Source organism: Marmota monax, unplaced genomic scaffold, assembly GCF_021218885.2.
Source record: "Marmota monax isolate L192 unplaced genomic scaffold, Marmota_monax_Labrador192_F-V1.1 WCK01_AAM20220418_F8-fsc00013, whole genome shotgun sequence".
Classification (NCBI taxonomy): domain Eukaryota; kingdom Metazoa; phylum Chordata; class Mammalia; order Rodentia; family Sciuridae; genus Marmota; species Marmota monax.
In genome coordinates this window covers 21212610-21233736 of record NW_026692202.1, presented here as the reverse complement: position 1 = coordinate 21233736, position 21127 = coordinate 21212610, and the positions used below count along the sequence as shown (strand labels likewise).

The 21127-nt window shown below is 33.9% G+C and overlaps 1 protein-coding gene across 3 annotated transcripts in view; it reads left to right on the top strand.

Moving 5' to 3' along the window:
• The window catches only part of Znf292 (zinc finger protein 292), an 81072-nt gene that overhangs the window by 33796 nt on the left and 26149 nt on the right, over positions 1–21127 (top strand). Inside the window, exons 2-5 of one of the 3 annotated variants that reach the window (XM_046431822.2) lie at positions 3603–3666; positions 10068–10222; positions 10438–10516; positions 12745–12880. In XM_046431822.2, the coding sequence (XP_046287778.1) occupies positions 3646–3666; positions 10068–10222; positions 10438–10516; positions 12745–12880 (391 nt within the window). In that variant the 5' untranslated portion in view covers positions 3603–3645. Of the gene's footprint in view, positions 1–3602; positions 3667–10067; positions 10223–10437; positions 10517–12744; positions 12881–21127 lie in introns of those variants that run through there. The other 2 variants (XM_046431814.2, XM_058575798.1) reach the window with 2 other exon arrangements.

Sequence of the window (21127 nt, the reverse complement as noted above, 5' to 3'; positions counted from 1 at the left end):
ATGGGATTTCATTATGACTGAGTAATTTTCTTTCCTTTTGGGTCTGGGAGTCAAACCCATGCCTTTGCTCATTGGTAAGCATACTTTCTGCCACCAAGCTACACTCCCAGACCACGACTGAGTGATTTTTTTTACATACATGTGTGATGCACTACTGGCCAGTGAGATCGGAAGGTAACCTATTGATTGGAATTGGGTTTGGGATTTCTTATTCCTAAAAACCAGAGTCACCTGTAGAGATAGTCTTTTCTCTAGTTATTGCCGAGTTTGGTTAAGAAGCCTGTTACACTTTCTTTGAGACCCAAAGTGTTATAGAGGAAAGGGAGAAGGTACCATGTAATGGTAGCAGATTGAAGAGATTGGTGGGTTCTTGAAGGTATTATTAAGCTACTAAACTAACCATCCTGGAATAATTTCTCTTAATTTCTTATGTGAGAAATCTTTTTTATTATTTTTCTGCTATGAGTTGGATTTTCTTCCTTTCAAGCAAAAGTCTAACCAATAAAGCAGTCAAGTTTTTTGATTCTACTATAGTTAGCAAATTCAAAAATGGTGCTTACCTCACAAAATTGTGAGGAATAATTGAAATATTATGGGTGAAAGGCACTTGGTAATTATAAAGTAACTTCATACATTTATATAGTTCAGTTACATTACCACAAATAGTGGTAAGTGGACAGAATGTTGCACAGCAAATGAGGCTGCCTGTCTTTGCTATTTACCTATTTATATTGTGCATGTCACTGTACCCTTTAATGACTGCACTGTCAAAGTTTTAAATTATTCATTAGTAGTAGTAGTAGTAGTAGTAGCAGCAGCAGCAGCAGCAGCATTCATAGTAGTTAGGGATTGAACCCAGGATGCTTAACTGCTGAGCCATATCCCCAGCACCCCTCCCACCTTTTTAAAATTTTGAGACAGGATCTCACTAAATTGCTTAGGGCCTTGCTAAATTGGTAAGGCTGGCTCAAACACAACAATCTTCCTGCCTTAGCCTCCTGAGTCACTGGCATTACAGGTGTGTGCCACACCCCCAGCTAATTATATGATTTTTAAATCTCTACTGACTCTGAAATGAATCTAATCATTCTTGGATTCTTGCCTGAAAGTCATGTACAGGTTAAGACAATAGAGTAGATACAAATTAGTAACTTTTTTTTTTTTTTTTAATTGAAGAAAGCACAATTTCTTAACCATTTGTGTGTTTTGGTACTATTTCACAGTGGTTCTATTGATCTTAGTGGCTTGACAACAAGGGAAGCTCTACTGTCAATCTACTTACTTACACGAATGTCAACTCTCAAAGCTTTAAACTGATTATGGATATTCACTTTTTAACCTAAATTGGTAATTTGTTCTACATCTAGTAAGTATGAGTGCATCATCAGTTTTCTTTTTCACACTGTCTCTCAGCATCCTCTTCTTCTGTCATCCTCGTGTTTCTACATGACCTACAATTACCTACTTAAATGCTCTCTGTCTCACCAGTATCTGCTTCTCTCTCTTCCTTTATCTATAAAATGAGGTGAAAGAAGATAATTTTAAAAGTATTTTCTGGTTTTTGTATTCCATTACTTAACTACTTTTCTAATTTAATTCAGATTCTTAATTATTTATTGCTGCTGGGGCTTGAACCCAAGGCCTTATACATGCTAAGTATATACTCTACCACCGAGCTACACCCCTAGCTGCACAATTCATAGTTTTTTTAAATTAAAAAAAATGTATATTCTTTTATTTTTGAGATGAATTTTCATTATGTTGCCCCAGACTGACCTTGAATTCCTGGGTTGTACAATCGTATTGCCTCAGCCTCCTTAGTATCTGGGACTGAAGGAATGCATCACTGTATCTAATTCTGAATTTTTTTTTTTTTTTTTTGTAGTTGTAGATGGACAGAATGCCTTTATTTTATTTGTTTGTTTTTCTGTTGTGCTAAGGATCGAACCCAGTGCCTCACACATGCAAGGCAAGTGCTCTGCCATAGCCCTAGCCTAATTCTGATATTTTTAATAAGTCCTATCAAGAAGTTTTTTTTGGGGGGGTGGGTTGTTTTGTTGTTGTTTTTACTCTTGACATCAACAACAGAGTCTTGCACTATTTCTAACTTTGCAACACCAAAATTATTGTCTTACAATTCAATTCAGTTCCCACATTAACTTCCTGGTGTTAGCATTACACCCCCCCTCCCCCCGCAATAGGCTTAGTTCTTTGCTCACTTCTTTCAGGGGCCACCCTTGTATCAGATTCTAATTGAAAGAATCAGGGCCTAAGGTTACTTGCATCTCTATTAGATGTGGCTACAAAGTTTGGAGTTCCTACTACCTCCTCTTAAGTTTTGATAGTTTGCTAGAATGACTCACAGAACTCAGAAAAATGCCATACTTACTATTGTAATTTATTATAAAGAATACAGATGCAGAGAGCCACAGGTATAAGGGCAAGATCTGAAGGTCCCAAGTACAAAAGCCTTTGTGCCTCTGGAATTAGGGTATGTTACCCTTCTGGCACATGGATGTGATTGCCAGCTAAGAAGCTCCCTGAACCTATTGTTTTGGGGGTTTATGTTGTTTTCATTACATAGGCATTGTTGATTTCAATCATAGTTCATTAGAGATTGAATTCGTTCCAGGCCCCTTCCCTGATAGTCCCAAGCTTCTAATCATGTCATGTTGGTGACCAGTTCCCATCTGAAGCTATCTGGGTGCTCCTGAGCCAAAAGCTATCTCATTAATATGTAAAAGACACTTTCGGGTTGGGTATAGGATATTGAACTCAGGGGCACTCAACCACTGAGGCACATCCCCAACCCTGTTTTGTCTTTTATTTAGAGACAAGGGCTCACTGAGTTGCTTAGCACCTCACCATTGCTGAATCTGGCTTTGAACTCATGATCCTCCTGCTTCAGCCTCCTGAGGCACTGGGATTACAGACATGTGCCACTGCTCCCCACTAAAACACTCTTTATGACTCAGATTTCAAGGGTTTTAGGAGCTCTGTGCTAGGAACTGAAGATTAAAACCAAGGTTTTTTGGTTTTTTAATGCCATACCTTTATGTTTATGGCACAATCCTGAAAGACTGATAATGAATTTAACAGCCCCTAACATGGAATGGTTGCATCATTGAATTCTATATTTTCTTATATAGTCTTTTCTGGTTCATGTTGATTTTAACCAGGAACTAATTGTGCTAGTACAAGTTTCCATCTTCTAGCAGTCCATGACTTGCTGTCACTGTCATTTGAGTGAAATAATTGGTCAGAAAGATTGGAAAGTATAACCATTTCAGATGTGTGAGAAATATATCACTCTTTATTTGAGGGATTCTCAGAAAAAAGATGGAATTCTCTTGCAAACGTGAATGTGGATTGGCATGTGTAAAATACTGTTATGACTAATCAGGTATGAGTCTTTAATTTCTCTTTTCATAATGAAGCCTAAATCATCTTGGGAATAGGGTAGGCAGCCTCAAATAATTTTCCATATTTTCTATAGTGTCATTCATTCAAAATTACATTTCAGGAGCCTCTTACCTCCTTAAAGAATACTTCGAGAGTACCCCCTATACAGAAACACTGATTTTTTTTTTTTACTCCTCTAGGATCTAGATTCCTACCCTTCATTAAAAGTTTATAAAGATCACGATGGACACAACTGAAATACAGGTGATAATCAGAAACTATTTTGAAAATTTATACTCTAGTAAAATCTTGAAGACATCAACAAATTTCTAGAGACATATGACCTACCCAAATTGAATTAGGAGGACAAAGAAAATTTAAACAGATCAGTTTCCAGCAATGAAATTGAAGATGCCGTCAACAACAAAGAGAAGCCCAGGACCAGACAGATTCTCAGCCAAGTTCTATAAGACCTTCAAAGAAGAATTAACACCAATACTTCTCAAATTATTCCATGAAACAGAAAAGGAGAGAACCCTTCCATACTCCTTCTATGAAGCTACTATCACCCTGATACCAAAACCAGACAAGGACATATTAAGGAAAGAAAACTGCAGACCAATATCCCTGATGAACATAGATGCAAAAATTCTCAATAAAATACTGGTAAATCACGTACAAAAACATATTAAAAAGATAGTGCACTACAATCAAGTGGGATTTATCCCAGGGGTGCAAGGTTGGTTCAACATAGGGAAATCAAGAAACGTAATTCATCACGTCAGCAAACTTAAGAATCACATGATTATCTCAAAGATGAAAAAAAAAAAAAAAACCCACACGTTTGATAAAACATAGTATCCCTTCATGTTCAAAACACTAGAAAAACTAAGAATGGTAGCTATATCTCAACATTGTAAAAGCTATATATGCTAAGCCCAAGGCCAAAATCATTCTAAATGGAGAAAAATTGAAATCATACTCTCTAAAAACTGAAACAAGACAGGGATGCCTTCTTTCACCACTTCTATTCAACATAGTCCTTGAAACTTTAGCAAGAGCAATTAGAAGAAAAATTGTGCTCTATATGTGTAGTATGAATCGTAATGCATTCTGTTGGCATATGTAACAAGTTAGAATTGAAATTGAAATATATAGGTGTGTGTATATATATATATGTATATATATATATATATATATATATATGAAATAAACTAAGAAAGAAATTAAAAGAATATGAATAGGAAAAGAAGAACTCAAACTATCACTATTTGTCAATGACATGATTCTATGTTTAGAAGATTCAAAAAACTATTACACATGCCAATCAATATTTGCAAGAGAATTTCAACTTTTTTTCTAATCATCCCAACACCCATAAATCAATTGCATTTCTATTCATCAGTGATGAATCATCTGAAAGAGAAATTAGGAAAACTATCCCATTCACAATAGCCTCAAAAAAAAAAAAATGGGGAATCAATCTAACAAATGAAAGACCTCTCCATTGAAAACTACAGAATACTAAAAGAAATTGAAAACGACTTTAGAAGATGGAAAGAGCTCCCATGTTCTTGGATAGGCAAAATTAATATTGTCAAATGACCATATTACCAAAAGTGCTATACAGTATTAATCCCATTCTTATTAAGATTCTGACGATGTTCTTTATAGAAATAGAAAAGGCAGTCTGAAATTTATTTGGAAAAATAATAAGAGGCCCAGAATAGCTAGAGCAATTAACAGTGAGAAATGTAAATGAAGTAAGAGGCATCACAATATCAGACCTTAAATTATATTATACTACCAACGTAAATACAGTTATCTCAAATAAAGGCACTGTAAACATACATTGGAGAAAAGATAGCCTCTTTAACAAATGGTGCTGGGAAAACTGGAAATCCATATGTAACAAAATGAAATTAGACCCCTCTCACCCTGCACAAAAGTCAAAGTAGATCAGGGACCTAGGCATTAGACCAGAGACCCTGTGCTTACTAGAAGAAAAAGTAGGCCCAATCTCCATCGTGTCAGCTTAGGAACCAAATTCCTCAACAAGACCCCTAAAGTCAAGAAGTAAAATCAGGAATCAAAAAACTGGATGATGGGCTGGGGATGTGGCTCAAGCAGTAGCGCGCTCGCCTGGCATGCGTGCGCCCCGGGTCCTGCACCTCAGAGCGTTAATCTGCAAGATACATAAAGAACTCAAAAAACTGAACACCAAAAATAAAACACCAAATATCCCAATCAATAAATGGGCAACAGAACTGAACAGACACTTCACAGAAAAAGAAATACAAATGGTCAGCAAACATGAAAAAAATGCTCAATATCTCTACCAATTAGAGAAATACAAATTAAAACTACATTGAGATTTCATCTCTAGTCAGAATGGCAAAAAAAAAAAAAAGAATAAAAATAACAATAAATGTTGGTGAGAATGTGGGGGAAAAGGGTACATTTGTACAATGCTGGTGGAACTGCAAATTGGTGCAACCACTCTGGAAAGTAGTGAGGAGATTCCTCAAAAAAAAAAAAAAAAAAAGAAACAAAAACTTGGAATGGAGCCATCATTTGACCCAGTTTTCCCAGTCCTCAGTTTATATACAGAGGACTTAAAATTGGCATACTATAGTGGTGCAGCCACTGCAATGCTTATAGCAGTTTAATTCACAATAGCTAAACTATGGGACCGACCTAGGTACCCTTCAACAGATGAATGGATAAAAAAAATGTGGTGCATATACACGGTGGAGTAGTATTCAGCCATAAAGAATAAAATTATGGAATTTACCAGTAAATGGATGGAACTGGAGAATATCATGCTAAGTGAAATAAACCAATCCCAATAAACCAAAGGCCTGATGTTCTCTCTGATATGCAAATGCTGACTCACATCTGGACATGGGGGTGGAGGTTCACTGGATTTTACAGGGGGTAGTGTGGGTAACAGAGGTGAGATGGGAATAGGAAAGACAGTAGAATGAATTGGACATAACTTTCCTATATTCATATGTGAATACATGACCAGTGTAACTCTACATCATGTACAACCACAAACATAGGAAGTTATACTTCATGAATTTTTGATATGTCAAAATGCATTCTACTGTCATGTAAAATTAAAAACAAATAAAAGATTTTTTTTTTTTTTTTTTAAAGTTTATGAAGGGTTTTACCTTCAGATTTCTGGGTATTTCTAATTTGGGTGAAGCTAGGGAACTTACCTCTGGTTCTTTTTGTCCCCATAAAGAATCTCTCTGATTGCTAGAGATGTTAAACACTTTTTCATATATTTGTTGGTCAATTGTATTTCTTCTTCTGTGAAGTGCTTTAGTTCCTTAGCCCATTTACTGATTGGGTTATTTGGGTTTTTTGTTTTGTTTTGGTGTTTTTTGAGTTCTTTATATGTCCTAGAGATTAATGCTTTTTCAGGGATGCATGTGGTAAAGATTTTCTCCTAATCTGTAGGCTCTCTCCTCACGTTATTGTTTCCTTTGCTGAGAAGAAGCTTTTTTAATCCATCCCATTTATTGATTCTTGATTTTACTTCTTGCACTTAGGAGTCTTGTTAAGGAAGTCAGATCCTAGGCTGACATGGTGCAGATTTGGGGCCTATTTTTTTTTTTTCCTATTAGGCGCAGGGTCTCTGTTTTAGTGCCTAAGTCTTTGATTCACTTTGAGTTGACTTTTGTGCAGGGTGAGAGAGAGAGGTTTAATTTCATTTGCTACATATGGATTTCCAGTTTTGTCAGCATCATTTGTTGAATAGACTATCTTTTCTCTGGTGAATGTTTTTGATACCCTTGTCTAGTATGAGATTACCATATTTATGTGGGTTCGTCTCTGTGTCCTCTATTCTGTACACACATACATTGCTGGTGGGACTGCAGATTGGTGTAAGCACTATGGAAAGCAATATGGAGATTCCTCAGAAAACTGGGAATGGAACCACCATTTGACCCAGCTATCTCATTCCTTGGTTTATACCCGAAGAACTTAAAATCAGCATACTATAGTGACACAGTCACATTAATGTTTATAGCAGCTCAATTCACAATAGCTAGACTATGGAACCAACCTAGGTGTCCCTCAGTACATGAATGGATAAAGAAAAATGTGGTATATAGACTCAATGAAATGTAACTCAGCTTTAAAGAAGAGTGAAATTATGGCCTTTGCCAGTAAATTGGAGTTGGAGAATATTATGCTAAGTGAAGTAAGCCAATCCTACAAAACCAAAGGCCGAATGTTTTCTCTAATATGCGGATGCTAATTCACAATAAGGCAAGGGGGGCACTAGGGAAAAATAGCGTTACCTTTGATTAGGTAGAGGGAAGTGATGGGAGGGGGGAGGAAGGGATGTGGGGATAGGAAAGATAGTAGAATGAAACAGACATTATTACTATATATATATTACTATATATATATGTATATATATGACTACATGACCAATATGATTCTGCAACATGTACACTCAGAAAAATGAGAAATTATGTCCCATCTAAGTATGATATATTAATGTGCATAAATGCATTCTACTGTCATGTGTAACTAATTAAAACAAATAAAATTTTTTTAAAAAACGTCTATTCTGTATGATGAAGGATTTGAATTTAGTGGAACTGTGAGGTAAGGTTGAAAATATAGCTCTGAAAGCAGAATGGTTTCCAGGCACAACTGTGAAAGATTTGTTTTTGTTTTTTCCTTATTCACTTCAACTTACCTGAAATTTTTGCTGTTGGAATTGGTTTTGGACCTAATTGAATGTCTCCTGTCCCATCCATCTCTACATCCCATACTGTGGCTATAGTTTTTCTGTCTTTTCTCTAATTATCCCGATTATCCATATTTGCCCTCACTTGTTAGGGTGAAAGAAAATGAGAGAAGATCAAGGTCTCTTCTGAGAAATTGAGCTGTTACTATGTTGCCCTTTTATTGACTAGATGTATCTATTCCTTTCTTCCTTACTCTGTTTGATCATTTGCTACTGCTATTTGGATGTTAGTAGAGAACACAAGGTATTGTCTTTTTTTGAGTGGTTGGATCATAGAATGTATTTCCCACCTTTTTTGCTTGTTTCATGCTTTTTATTTTAATAGCTACTTCTGTATGCTGGAGGATACAAACCTTCTGGATAAAAGCCCTTCAGGATATCCTGCCCTGCCCGCTGACCACCACATTTTTTAAAGGGAAGGATACCTGAATTTCCTTATGTGTGATTAAATGTGTTTTAAGCCCTGAAATATGAAGAGGACCAATTATAGCAATCTTATATTGTTTTTAAAAAATTTCATCTGAGTCCTATTTCATTTAACATAACTGGAGAACCTATTATATAGTTTTTAGTAACTCATGATTTTAATCGCTATAGTGTCTTAATATGTATATTTCTGTGTACCTACTGCTACTAATTTCTTCTCTTTGTTCGGTAAGACAACATTTTCAAAAAGTGATTATAGTTTGGACACCCATAGTCCCAGCAACAGAGGAGGATAAGGCAGGAGGATCATAAGTTCGAGGCCAGCCCCAGCAACTTAGTGAGATCCTGTCTCAAAATAAAAATGTGTGGTGATAGAACACCTCTGGATTTTATCCCAGTATTGCAGAATAAATCAATTGATAATCCAAATTGAGTAGAATTTGAGGGCTGGGATTGTGGCTCAGTGGTAGAGCGCTTGCCTCACGTGTGAGACACTGGGTTCGATTTTTAGCACCACATATAAATAAATGAATAAAATAAAGGTCCATCAACAGCTAACAAAAATTTTAAAAAGCACACAAATTAAGTAGAATTTGAAATATTTACTTTATTGGGGTGATGAATGTTTTTAGTTTAAAAATCCAGCACTATTACAAAAATCATTTGTCCTTATAATCATTCTTTAATATCTTTAATATTGGCTTTATATGTGAGGTCTTTAGATTACTTTTTGATAGGCTTTATCATTTAAAAAGTTATGTTAGGCAGCTGCAGTGGCACATGCCTATAATCTCAGCTACTCAGGAGGCTGAGACTGGAGGTTGCAAATTCAAGGCCAGGCTGGGCAACTTTGAGAACCTGTGGGGGCAGGGGAGGACTAAGGATAGTGGTCAGAAGTAGAGGAGAGCTCCTGTTAAATCCCCAGTACTGCCAAAAACAAGTGAAAATTTGTTGTTTACTTTTTTTTTTTTTTTTAATGGACCAAAAAAGTAAATGTCTTCTTTGACCATTCGTGGTTGAATTGTTGTTAGGTATTGGATCTTCTACTCCCTGTACAAAAAGTAGAAAACAAATGTTCTTTTAAATTCTTCACTGTATGTCTGGTCAAATGTTGCTTGCCCAGGTGTCTTCTTTTTAAAATAAGTTAAATCTTAGCAATTCTGGGGTGAAAAGTGACATTTTGACTAGGGAAGAAAGTAGATGATAATGCTTGCACTGTTTAAAACTAGTGTTGATGAAATGAAGCTATTGCTGGAATTAACGCTAATCTTCTCTCCTACAGAGAACTGCTAGAAATATGACTAGTCTTTATTTCTTTTAATATTTAGTATAAACTTTATTTTTATAAACTAAGAATGTTATTTTTAAAAATTTCTCAGGGAGGAAAGGAAAACAGTTGAGGAGTCAGTGTGTATTTTGATGTACATTTTAAATATTTTTTTATTGTTTTTTTCTAAAACAGACACTCCTTGAATATGCAGAGAAATGGAAAACTTCAGAAGACCCCTTACCTTTACTGGAGGTATACACAGTGGCTATCCAAAGTTTTGTTAACGCCCGACCTTATCTTACCTCTGAATGTGAAAATGTAGCATTGGTTCTGGAACGCTTGGCATTGTGAGTAGACCTTTGAGTAAATAAAAAACTGTATTTAGCTTTTTTTTTGTTTTGTTTTAAATTAAAAACTTTATCAGATCTTATAATTCAATTTTAAATAGATTATCTATAGGGAGTCCACCGATAATATTAGAATTAGTGGTATTATTTCACTTTGAATTTTGATAATTATTAATTAATAATTATTTGTATCTTACCAACTTTTTGTTTTTTAGAAGCTGTGTTGAACTTTTATTGTGTCTACCTGTTGAGTTATCAGATAAACAGTGGGAACAATTTCAAACACTGGTACAGGTGAGAATATTTACCTATGAGATTTAACATGAGTATATTGTATGTCAGTTTTCCTTATTCTTAAAAAATTATTTGACTAAACTATAAAACATTTAGGTAATGACTGATATCAGTTGCTGCTTTTATTAACAGTGGTGTCTTGCATACAATACATGCTCAAAAAATGTTTGCCAAGTGAATATATCCATTTAGATAGACTGGTTGAATATTGCACAAATCTTTAAAATCAGATAATTAAGACTTTATCAAAGCAGTAAAGGAAGACAAAATAAAATGCCCTGATTTGGCTTTAGAACAGTTTGACTATTTGCCAGAAATGTGCACTGTGTTTTTAGGAATTTTAATATGTCTAATTTAATTCTTATGGAAACTTTGTGGGAATAGGTATATTTTCCCCATTTTAAAGGTGAAGAAACTGAGGCTTATACTCTAAAATGTTTTATCTGCTCCATATTTATACAGCTAATATCATAGTTGAACCAAGGTTCTTCATTCAAAGTCCATGCTTTTCCTTTTATATGTGAAAACACATGCTTTATTTCTCAGTGCCATTACTGCTTATGTATAGTACTACACGATTTAACATATAGTTTTTAGTAGTATTTTTAAGAGCATTAAATTTTATTTCAAGTACTAGATTGTGCTGACTATACTATTTTCAAGTAAATTTTGATTAATTGCTCAATTAAAAAGTATTTTCTTGCTAGCTGGTTTCAAAAGGTACAGTTTCCCTCCCTCCCTCTAGCCAAAGTTTTAAAAATATTTTTTGGCATTATTTTTTTTTGTAAGAAGTATATTTAAAAGGATTAGCCCTATATTTTGGAAGCATGTGAAATAAGCTATGGAAATAAAATTTTCTATTTTAATATTAAAAGTCAAAATATACATCCAATGCAAGCTTCTTGAAGGTAGAAAGCTTAGTAACTTTGTTGAAACAATATTCTTGTCCTTTTGTCATACTGCAGCTAAATTTTTGATTATGCAATTTCTACTTTGGCATATTAGTAACTTGTGTCTTAGTTCCCAGGTGTTTATTTTCGGGTAAATAATTATTTGGTAACTTTTCCTCATTTGACATCCAGATGTATCCTACTACCAAGTTAATTAAAAAAAAAAAAATTCATGCTACTAATTTTGTTTGCCAAATTAAGATAAACTTTTAAAACAAAAGTACTAGTTGATACTTTTTCATATAGATTATAAGAAGGAAATCACGCTTGTGTGTGTGTGTGTGTGAGAGAGAGAGAGAGAGAGAGAGACAGACAGAGAGAGATATGCTGGGGATCAAATATGAGGCCTCACATGTTAGGCAAGTTCTCTACCACCATCTGCACCCCAGCCCCAGGAAATAAATGTTTTTAAAACCCTGTACCTTCAACTATTGCTCAAAGAAAATTCCTTAAAAAGTATTTGAACTTTGTTAAAATGAGAAGATTTTGAGGAATCATGTTTTTGTTTGAATATAACATGTAGTTTTAGGAATTTCCGTGACACTTTAAAGACTTGCTTAATAGCATTTATTTTATTTTCCCTGTGTTTTAATTGTTCAAATACTTCTTTATCCCACCAGAGGGTAAGCCCCATAAAGGCAGGAGCTATTTGCTCTCTTCACCAATACTTTGCTCATAGAATGTCTCAATAAATATTTTCTGAATGAATAAAAACAATTGGTCTTTGGTGGATTGAAGGATATGCTGAGTGCATGAACACTTGGAAACAACTAGTAAGCAAGGTTCAGTATCATCTTTAATGTAAAATTGCCAAGGCTGTGTAATAAACAAATGAAAAATCATGGATTTAGTTATTTCCATAAGTTCCTTTTATGGTGTGTATATGTTGTGACTTACACCATGGTGCAGATCTTTCTATTAATAGTATAAAGAGTTTTTAGGGAAAACAGGATATAAAATATGTAATGTCTTTAATGCTGATAGTTTCCTTGAGAATAAACTTTACTTTTGGTTTAGATTTTGAAAAAAAAAAAATTATGTGGGCTTCTTTCCATAAATATATTTATTTAAGTTATACAATTGATCTATTTCTTATCTTTGTAATTCATCTTTAAATGTCAGAAGTAATGGAATTTAAAACTTTGCAATGTGACATGAAATTTTTAAGATACGAGTCTTATTTTCCAAAAGTTTAGTTTTATATTTAAAACCTGATAAGTTTGCTTTAAAAAAAAAAAATCTGTTGTAATTCTTTGGATGTTTATTTAATATTTATAGGTAGCTCATGAAAAGCTGATGGAGAATGGCAGCTGTGAATTGCATTTTTTAGCTACTCTAGCTCAAGAGACTGGGGTGTGGAAAAACCCGGTACTGTGCACTATTCTTTCCCAGGAACCATTGGATAAGGATAAAGGTAAATTTTCTAGAGAGAGAGAAAAAAAGAATTATAGATTAGAGAAAATAAGTAAAGTTGGTTGGATATAATTCATCTGAAGATATCCCCAAAAAGGTCCGTTAATTAAATTTCATCTGAGGTACTTTAGGCCTTTCACCTTTATTTTATTTGGGGGATGATGCATTTATAGGATTGTAGAATCTTAAAATAACAGACATATTGCAATTTTTTTCTCAGTGTCATTTCAACAGAGGGGTTGTTCCCTCTGTAACATCCTGACAGGTGGCATATGATAACTTATTTGACAGATGGAGAAAGCAGAAATCAGGTAGTTAAATGATTTTCCTCAAAATATCGTAAAAAAACATTGCTGGAATTCTCAAGTCTTATGTCTCTAAGATTAGTATTCATTCACAATTTATTACTCTTATTTTATCATGCGTTGTTGTTGGATTCTAGCTAAGCTCAAACTGTTAGGCGTCCTATTGGAAGTAGATGGCTAAATTAACTTAAAATATATACACACGCTCACATGTACATACGTATATAATCAAATTGTATATATCATGAAGACAAAGCATAGTTGTCTTCTTGATACTTTTCTTGAGATTTAGAAAAATGTGCCCAGATTTCACCCTAACCTTTCTCAGGGTATTTGGAGAAATAAATAAGAAGAAATTAACACAGCCAATGAAATAAACATGTATTTAACACTATCTGCTTCTACTGTTTATTTTTGCTGTTTTTCTTGTTGATTGATTGCAAACTCTACATAATTTTATGATGTGACTGAAAGTTATGAAGGCTATGAGAAGGGAGTGTCACTTAAGCTAACTGCTTATGAACTCTTCTGGTACTTGGATATTTACCAAAAAATAACCCATCCCATGTTCAAACTTTTCTTCAGGCATATTGTTCTTTCCCATCTTCCCTTTCTACCATTTTCTCAGTGCTTTCCCAATAGTTCTAGTAGTGTTACCCGTTTCTTGATTCTCACTAGAACTTTAGCATTGTTAGCATTTCCTTCCTTCATAAATATTCACAGATTTGCTCCAGTGTTTTTAAGACTTTGGAGAAATGGAAAAATCAATACTGATTATTTAAAATAACAATAATGATGATGATATTAAGAATCTTAGTTGGGTTTTTGTTTTGTTGTTGTTGTTAGTTTGGCGGGGGGTGCCATTGACATTTTAGATTTTATCCCTAAGAGATTAATACCAGTATGTTTTATTTCTAGCATTAAATTTTGCTTTCTAATCTTGTCAGCTTTTGGAAATGATGGGGTGTTATGTATTAATAGTATGTCGAATTACATTGTCTATTCCCTAACAGTTTGGAAAGTGCTTTTATGTGCATGGTTTAATTTAACCTTCACGATAATCCTGTGATAAAGTTAGGATCTTTATTGTCCCTTTTCTGTATTTTATGAGATAATAGAGGCTCAAAAAGATTAGTTGTCTTTTTAGCATCACATTGTAGTGATGAGATGTGGAGCCAGGAATTAAAGTCAGATCCTCATCTTCGCTCTTCTTCACTCTTCACCCTGACACACCTAGCCTAATAAAACAAAATTGCACCTAACCTAAATAATTTTTCCATTATCAGTTTATAAATAACATTTTGCCAAATTCACATGTTATTACTAAAACAGGAAAAAGGAACTTTTACCTTATTAGATTAAAACTTTAAAAAAATTATTTGCTTTATTTCTTTGTTTTGATTGTACCTAACATCATATCTGTTAACAAATGTCTCTTCCTGTCTTTGATGCTTTTTTTCTTGATCTTCATATGACATAATTTGGATTGTAGAGCCAGGAGGAGTTTCTGCAAAGCAGGTGGATTATAGATAGCCAGATTCTAACAGAGCTCATAAAACAACCAGAGAGTGTTATTTGAGAGACTTTGCAACCATAATCTTTACTTGGTCCTCTGTTATTTAAAATGTTTCTTTTGTGAATAATCACATAAACCAGAAGTGTATTTTTATTTCTTTCTGGGAAAAATTGAAGGAATTAACTTTTTGTATCTACATACTAATTTATTTATGTTTTCAGATTTGGTGATACATGGTTGGGGTAACTTATAGCTCTTATATTCTATATCTAGCCCCTTGATTTAGCTGAGCTCTAGCCTAAAACTAGATTCTAAATTAGAAGTTAAGAGCAAGACAAACACTGTGGCACATCCTATAATCCCAGTGATTAGGGAGACCAGAGCAGGAGAATCATGAGTTCAAAGTGAGTCTCAAAAACAGCAAGGCCCTAAGCAATTTAGTGAGACCCTGTCTCAAAAATAAAAATCATAAAAAAGGCTGGGATGTGACTCAGTGGTTATACCCCTGGGTTCAGAGACTAATGAGTCTGCCTATAAAGGCTATGTTTATAATTTGTTACTAGTGAAACCTTTCACCTTTTTCTTTTCTTTTCTTTTTTTTTTTTTTTTTTTTTTTTGGTACCAGGGATTGAACTCAGGAACACTCAAATACTGAGCCACATCCCCCAGCCCTATTGTATTTATTTGGAGACAAGATCTCACTGAGTTTTTTATCATCTTGCTTTTACTGAGTGTGGCTTTGACCTCCATTCTCCTGCCTCAGCCTCCTGAGCTGTTGGGATTACAGGCTTGCACCACTGTGCCCAGCTTCCTTTGAGGTTTAGATGTGTATTTGAACATTGGATAATCTGCTTAATCCTGATTGTTTTAATTCAGTTTTTAAATTGATTAAATTTAGACCTGCTAAATTTCATATAAACCAAGAAAATTCTTTTTTATTTGGAAGAGCGCTAATAGGTAGGACTCTAAATTAAAGATGTTGGTTGCACTTTGATGTTTTAGCATTCTAAAATGAGGTAACTAATAACTAAACCAAAATAAGTTAAGTAGATGGTTTTGAATATCAAAGAAAATTTTTGTTTACTTAACATATTGTGTGTTTGCATAGTTATAGTCTCTGGATTGGAAAGGTATTAATACTAGTTATTTACTGCTTAGTTTTAACGCCTTTCCTAAAAAGCATCATTGAAAAATAAAATCATTGATCACTTCTGGAGACTACCATCATATGGAACATACCTAGTCATCTTTTTTAATGTAGACTAAAAACCTTCCTGATGTGGCATGATTTTAAACCTACAGTCATGATTCTTTATTTTCAAGTACATTTTATGTTCATTACTCTCTTTAATGTGTAATTCTCAACACTTACTCATATCTTAAGTGTGATTTGGTGAGCTTTAGGTCAGTGATACTATACTCACTCCCTTCATCCTATTTAAACTTAAGTTAGATTTACCTGAGATAAAGTTATCTTTTGGGGTAGCCATATCATTCTCACAACTCAAGGAGGTTACTAAAATCACACAAAATTCTTTTAAACAAATACTACTCTTAACTCATTATTTCTCATGTTTTTATGCTTTTTTCTTTATCTTTGGTACACAAGTTTTTTCTGTTAAAATTTCACTATATTTCATCCATTTTATCTCCCCAATTTGTCAAAATAGTTTTGAATCCTGTATTATGCAAGGTTTTTGTCCTTCCCAATTTCCTTTCATTGGCAGCTTTACTACCTTATACCCTATTGGCATCCAGGTCCATGATTATAACCATAAAAAGATCATACCTAGAAACAGAGTCTTAGATATTTAATATCTTACATTTTATGTTATTCTGTTTAATGTACTATACAGTATTTTTTAACACACAATAACCCAATATTGGTATTTGTTAATTTAAGTCCATACTATCCATATTTTCTTAGGTTTTTTTTTTTTTTTTTTTTTTTTTTTTTTTTTTATGTAATGTCCTTTTTCTGTTCCAGGATCCCAGCCAGGATTCCACATTACATTTAGTCGTCATATCTCCTTAGGCTCCTCTTGGCTGTGACAGTTTTTCAGACTTTCCTTGTTTTTGATATCCTTGACAGTTTTGAGGAATACTGGTCAGGTATTTGTAGAGTGTCCCTCAGCTGGGATTTGTTTGTTGATAATTCTCATGATTAGACTGGGGTTTGGGGAAGAAAGACCACTGAGGTAAAGCACCATTGTATTCACATGTTAAGGGTACATGTTATCGACATGACTTATCCCCATTGGTGTGAACATTGACCACCTAGTGAGGTAGTTATGTCTCAGAATTCAGTAAAGTTACTCTCCCTCACTACCTTCCATGCTGTACCCTTTAAAGGAAGTTAGGATGTGCAGCCCACACTTAAAAGGTGGAAAGTTGTCTTTCATCTTTGTAAGGAGTGGTGTATATCAAGACCAATAGGATTGCGAACAGATTTCACACACCCGCATAATTCATTCATTCATTCATTCATTCATTCATTTATAAGTAACAGTATGGAGTCATGGAAATTTATTTTATAGTTTGGTCATAATCCAGTCCTACTTTATCATTCAAATTATTCCAGCTTTCCCTTTATGGGATCCTTCATCCATACTCTATTGTTATGGTTTGTGTTTTAACTACTTTTCAGTTTCCTGGCATTATAAGACCTTGCAGGCTCATCTTGCATATTTCTTGACCCACTTGTAGAACTGGCTATTTTTCCAGGAAATCATGATTCCTTTTATTGGAGAATGGTATTAGAAACCAAGATAATAGTATCTGAGTATACTTTTTTTTCCACTTTGTTATCATTGCATCTAGGTTTTCTCAGTGGACAGAGCAAAGAAATATGTTTGTGTACTACCATGTGTATATATACATATCTATAAATATTTGTACAGTAACCAGCTATTATCTATGTTAAACCAAATTTGAGTTCATACTGTTTCCTACTCCACTCCATAACCATAAGGATCATTCTAACCTTCCCACTTATCTGTAACCACCAACTTCAATAGAAGGTCACATGATTGGAAGCCTTTTCAGACTGGTTTCTCCTGCCATTGACCATCCATTCAGTCCTGGAGTACAAGTAGAGTGATTTCAGAATTGATAAACTTGTACACTTGTGGGAAACAGTTTTGTCATTTAGAGTACAGTGCTTTTGTAAAGTTCCTTTTGCCTTTATTCATGCAGAATCCACTCATTTCTAACATCATTTGGGTTAGCATCTTATTTTTCTTATGTGTTCAGTGAGACTTTTTTCATACATTTGTAATACAATTAGATTTTTTTTCATCTGGGGTTGTCCCAACCTCCTTAAGTTGAAACATTTATATACCTTAAGATTCCCCTTTATGCTATAAAATTCTTTGGGTTTTGACAAATGCATAGTATCATACATCTACCTACTATTACAATATCATAAAGAATCATTTCATTGTCATAATACCAACTGTGTTTCAGCTATTCAGCCTTCTCTTAAAAATCTGAGAAAAACTAATTTATTTGCCATCTCTGTGGTTTCACATTTTCATTCTGACTTCTTCTAAATAGCAGTATTCATTAAACATTCATCCATGTCTTTATGTGGCTTAATAATTCATCTGTTTTTAATACTGGGTAGTAATTTATTGTAGGAATGTTTATTCATTCACTTATTAAAGGATATGTTGTTTGCTAGCATTTTTGGTGATTTGAGTAAAACTGCCATAAACATTTACATGCAGGTTTTTGTGTGGATGTGATTTTTCACATCAGTAGGATTACTGTGTATGGTATGACTTTGTTTAGCTTTCTAAGAAAATGCCTATCTTTGAAAGTGTCTATACTGTTTTGTATAGAATCCATTCATTTCTAAAGTTATTTGGGTTAGCATTTTATTTTTCTCTTCCTATCAGTGAGACATTTTTTTTTTCATACATTTTGAATAGTTAAATTCTTTGTCACATTCTATGTTTCATCCAGGGCTATTTCAGCCTCATAAACTGTCCCAGTCTCCTCGGCATTGAATAGTTTGTATCGCTCCAGACCTTCACCAGTAATTGATAGTGTCTGGTTTTTTGGGGTTTGGTTTGGGGTTTTTGTTTGTTTGTTTGTTTGTTTTTTGGTTTTTTGGGGTTTTTTTGGTTTTTTAGCCATTCTGATAGACACATAGAGTTAGCAAATTATTTTAATTTACATTTCTCTAATGATAAATTACATTAAACATCTTTTCAAATGCATAATTGCCATCTGTATATCTTTAGTGAAGCATCTGTTCAGATCTTTTGCCTATTCTTTAATTGGATTGTTTTCTTATTGAGTTTTAACTGTTGTTTGTATATTTTGGGTGCAAGTTCTACTCAGGTATGGTTTGCAAATCTGTTCTTTCTCTCTGGCTTGACCTTTCTCCTAAAAGTGACCTACAAAGCAGAAGTCCCATATTTTAATTAAGTCAAATTTATCACTTTTTATTTTATGAACTCATGATTTTTTGTTTTATTTAAAAACTCATCACCAAATTTAATATCATATAGATTTTTTCTTTCCTTTTTTCTTAAATATTTTTTAGTTGTAATTGGACACAATATATTTATTTTTATGTGGTGCTGACAATCCAACCCAGTGCCTCACACGTGCAAGGCGGCCACTCTACCACTGAGTTACAGCCCCAGCCCCTTTTCTTTCATTTTTTCCTAGATGCTTTATAGTTTTCCATTTTATATTTGGGTTTATGTTCTATTTTAACATAATCTCTGTGAAAGTATAACCTAATTTATGCTTAATGAATCTGTATTGACTCTTACTATTCACTTATTTTTCTGAATAGTCACAGCAATTTTTTTTCTTATTTTTCCACATTTTTAAATTGGTGCATAATGTTATACACAATGGTGGCACTTGTTACATATTTGTGTATACACACAGTATAACAATATAATTTGGCCCATATCATTTCCCAGTATTTCCCCTTTCCCTCTCCTCTTACTAGCCATTTTTTAATATAGTTAATTTTTAAACTTTTATCCAGGATTATATCTCATTCTACAGTTTTGCAAACATACCATCAGCCTTATTTTAAAAATTACCTTTCCCATCTCTTTCCTCTTGTTTTTTGTTGTGTTATTTTTTATCTAAAATTGAGAATCAGAAGAATTCTATTCTTTCCCACAATAAATAATATATACGCCTTTCCCAACTTAAGTATCATCTCCTCTAGTTTTAATATTCTCAGCACTTTTGGTGGGCAGATATTTAGCTTTTAGGTTTTAACTTTACTAACACTTTGCATGTATTAGTACCGGGTCTCTTACACTCATAGTGGATCCTTGATCCTGAGTTTGCTTTTCCTTTTTTTTGTATATGTCATTCTAAAATATGAACTTACAACTGGGTGTGATGGCACATGCCTTTAATTCCGGCTCTTGGGGACGCTGAGGTAGGAGGTTCCCAAATGGGAGGCCAGCCTGGGCAACTTAGCAAGACCCTGTCTCAAAATGAAATTTTGAAAAGGTGTTAGAGTGCTTGCTTAGGATGTGCAAGATCCTGGATTCAGTTTAATCCCCAGCATCGCAGAGTAAATAAACTTAGCACTCCCTATGACAGTCACACTGAATTTTTAATATAGCTAATTTTTTATATTTTTTAAACTTTCCCTTCTACATTTTTGTTGTTGTTGTTGTTGGCAATGGACCTTTATTTTTTTTATTTATATGTGGTGCTGAGAATCAAACCCAGTGCCTTACACATACTAGGCAAGCGCTCTACCACTGAGCCACAACCCCAGCCCTCTCCCCTCTACTTTTAATTTAGTTGCATAAATTGCATTTTGTCAATACTTTCTTGAACCTTGAGCCATACAGTTCTCTCTAGCCTCCCACCCTCAGAACCTTTTGCCTTTCAAGGGAAATTTCTAAAGCTTAAAACTTGTTGAAGCATTGTTTCCACCTTTTAGCTTTCAAGAGTAGTGCAGCTATAAACATGGGAGTACAGGGATCTCTTTGAGACCAGTTCTTTTGAGCATACACCCAAAAATGGGATAGACAGATTACATAGTAGTTCTGTTTTTTAGTTTTTTTGAGAAACTGCTCTGCTATGTTCTGTAGTGGTTATATCATTTTATAGTTTCATTAATAGTTCATAAAATTCCAATTTCTCCACATCTTCAAAAATACTTTTTTTCATAGTAGCTATTGCAATGAGTATAAGGTAATATCTTATTATACTTTTGATTTGTAGTTCTTTGAGGATTTGTTAACCATCTTTTATCATCTTTTTGGAAAATATCTATTTGAGTTCATAGATAATTTTTGATCATATTTTTTTTCTTTATGAGATACAAGAATTCTCTATATATTCTGGTTATATTATCAGATAATGTCTTCTCCCATTTCTTAGGCTGCCATTTTACTCTGTTAATTGTGTCTTTCAATACATGAACGTTTGT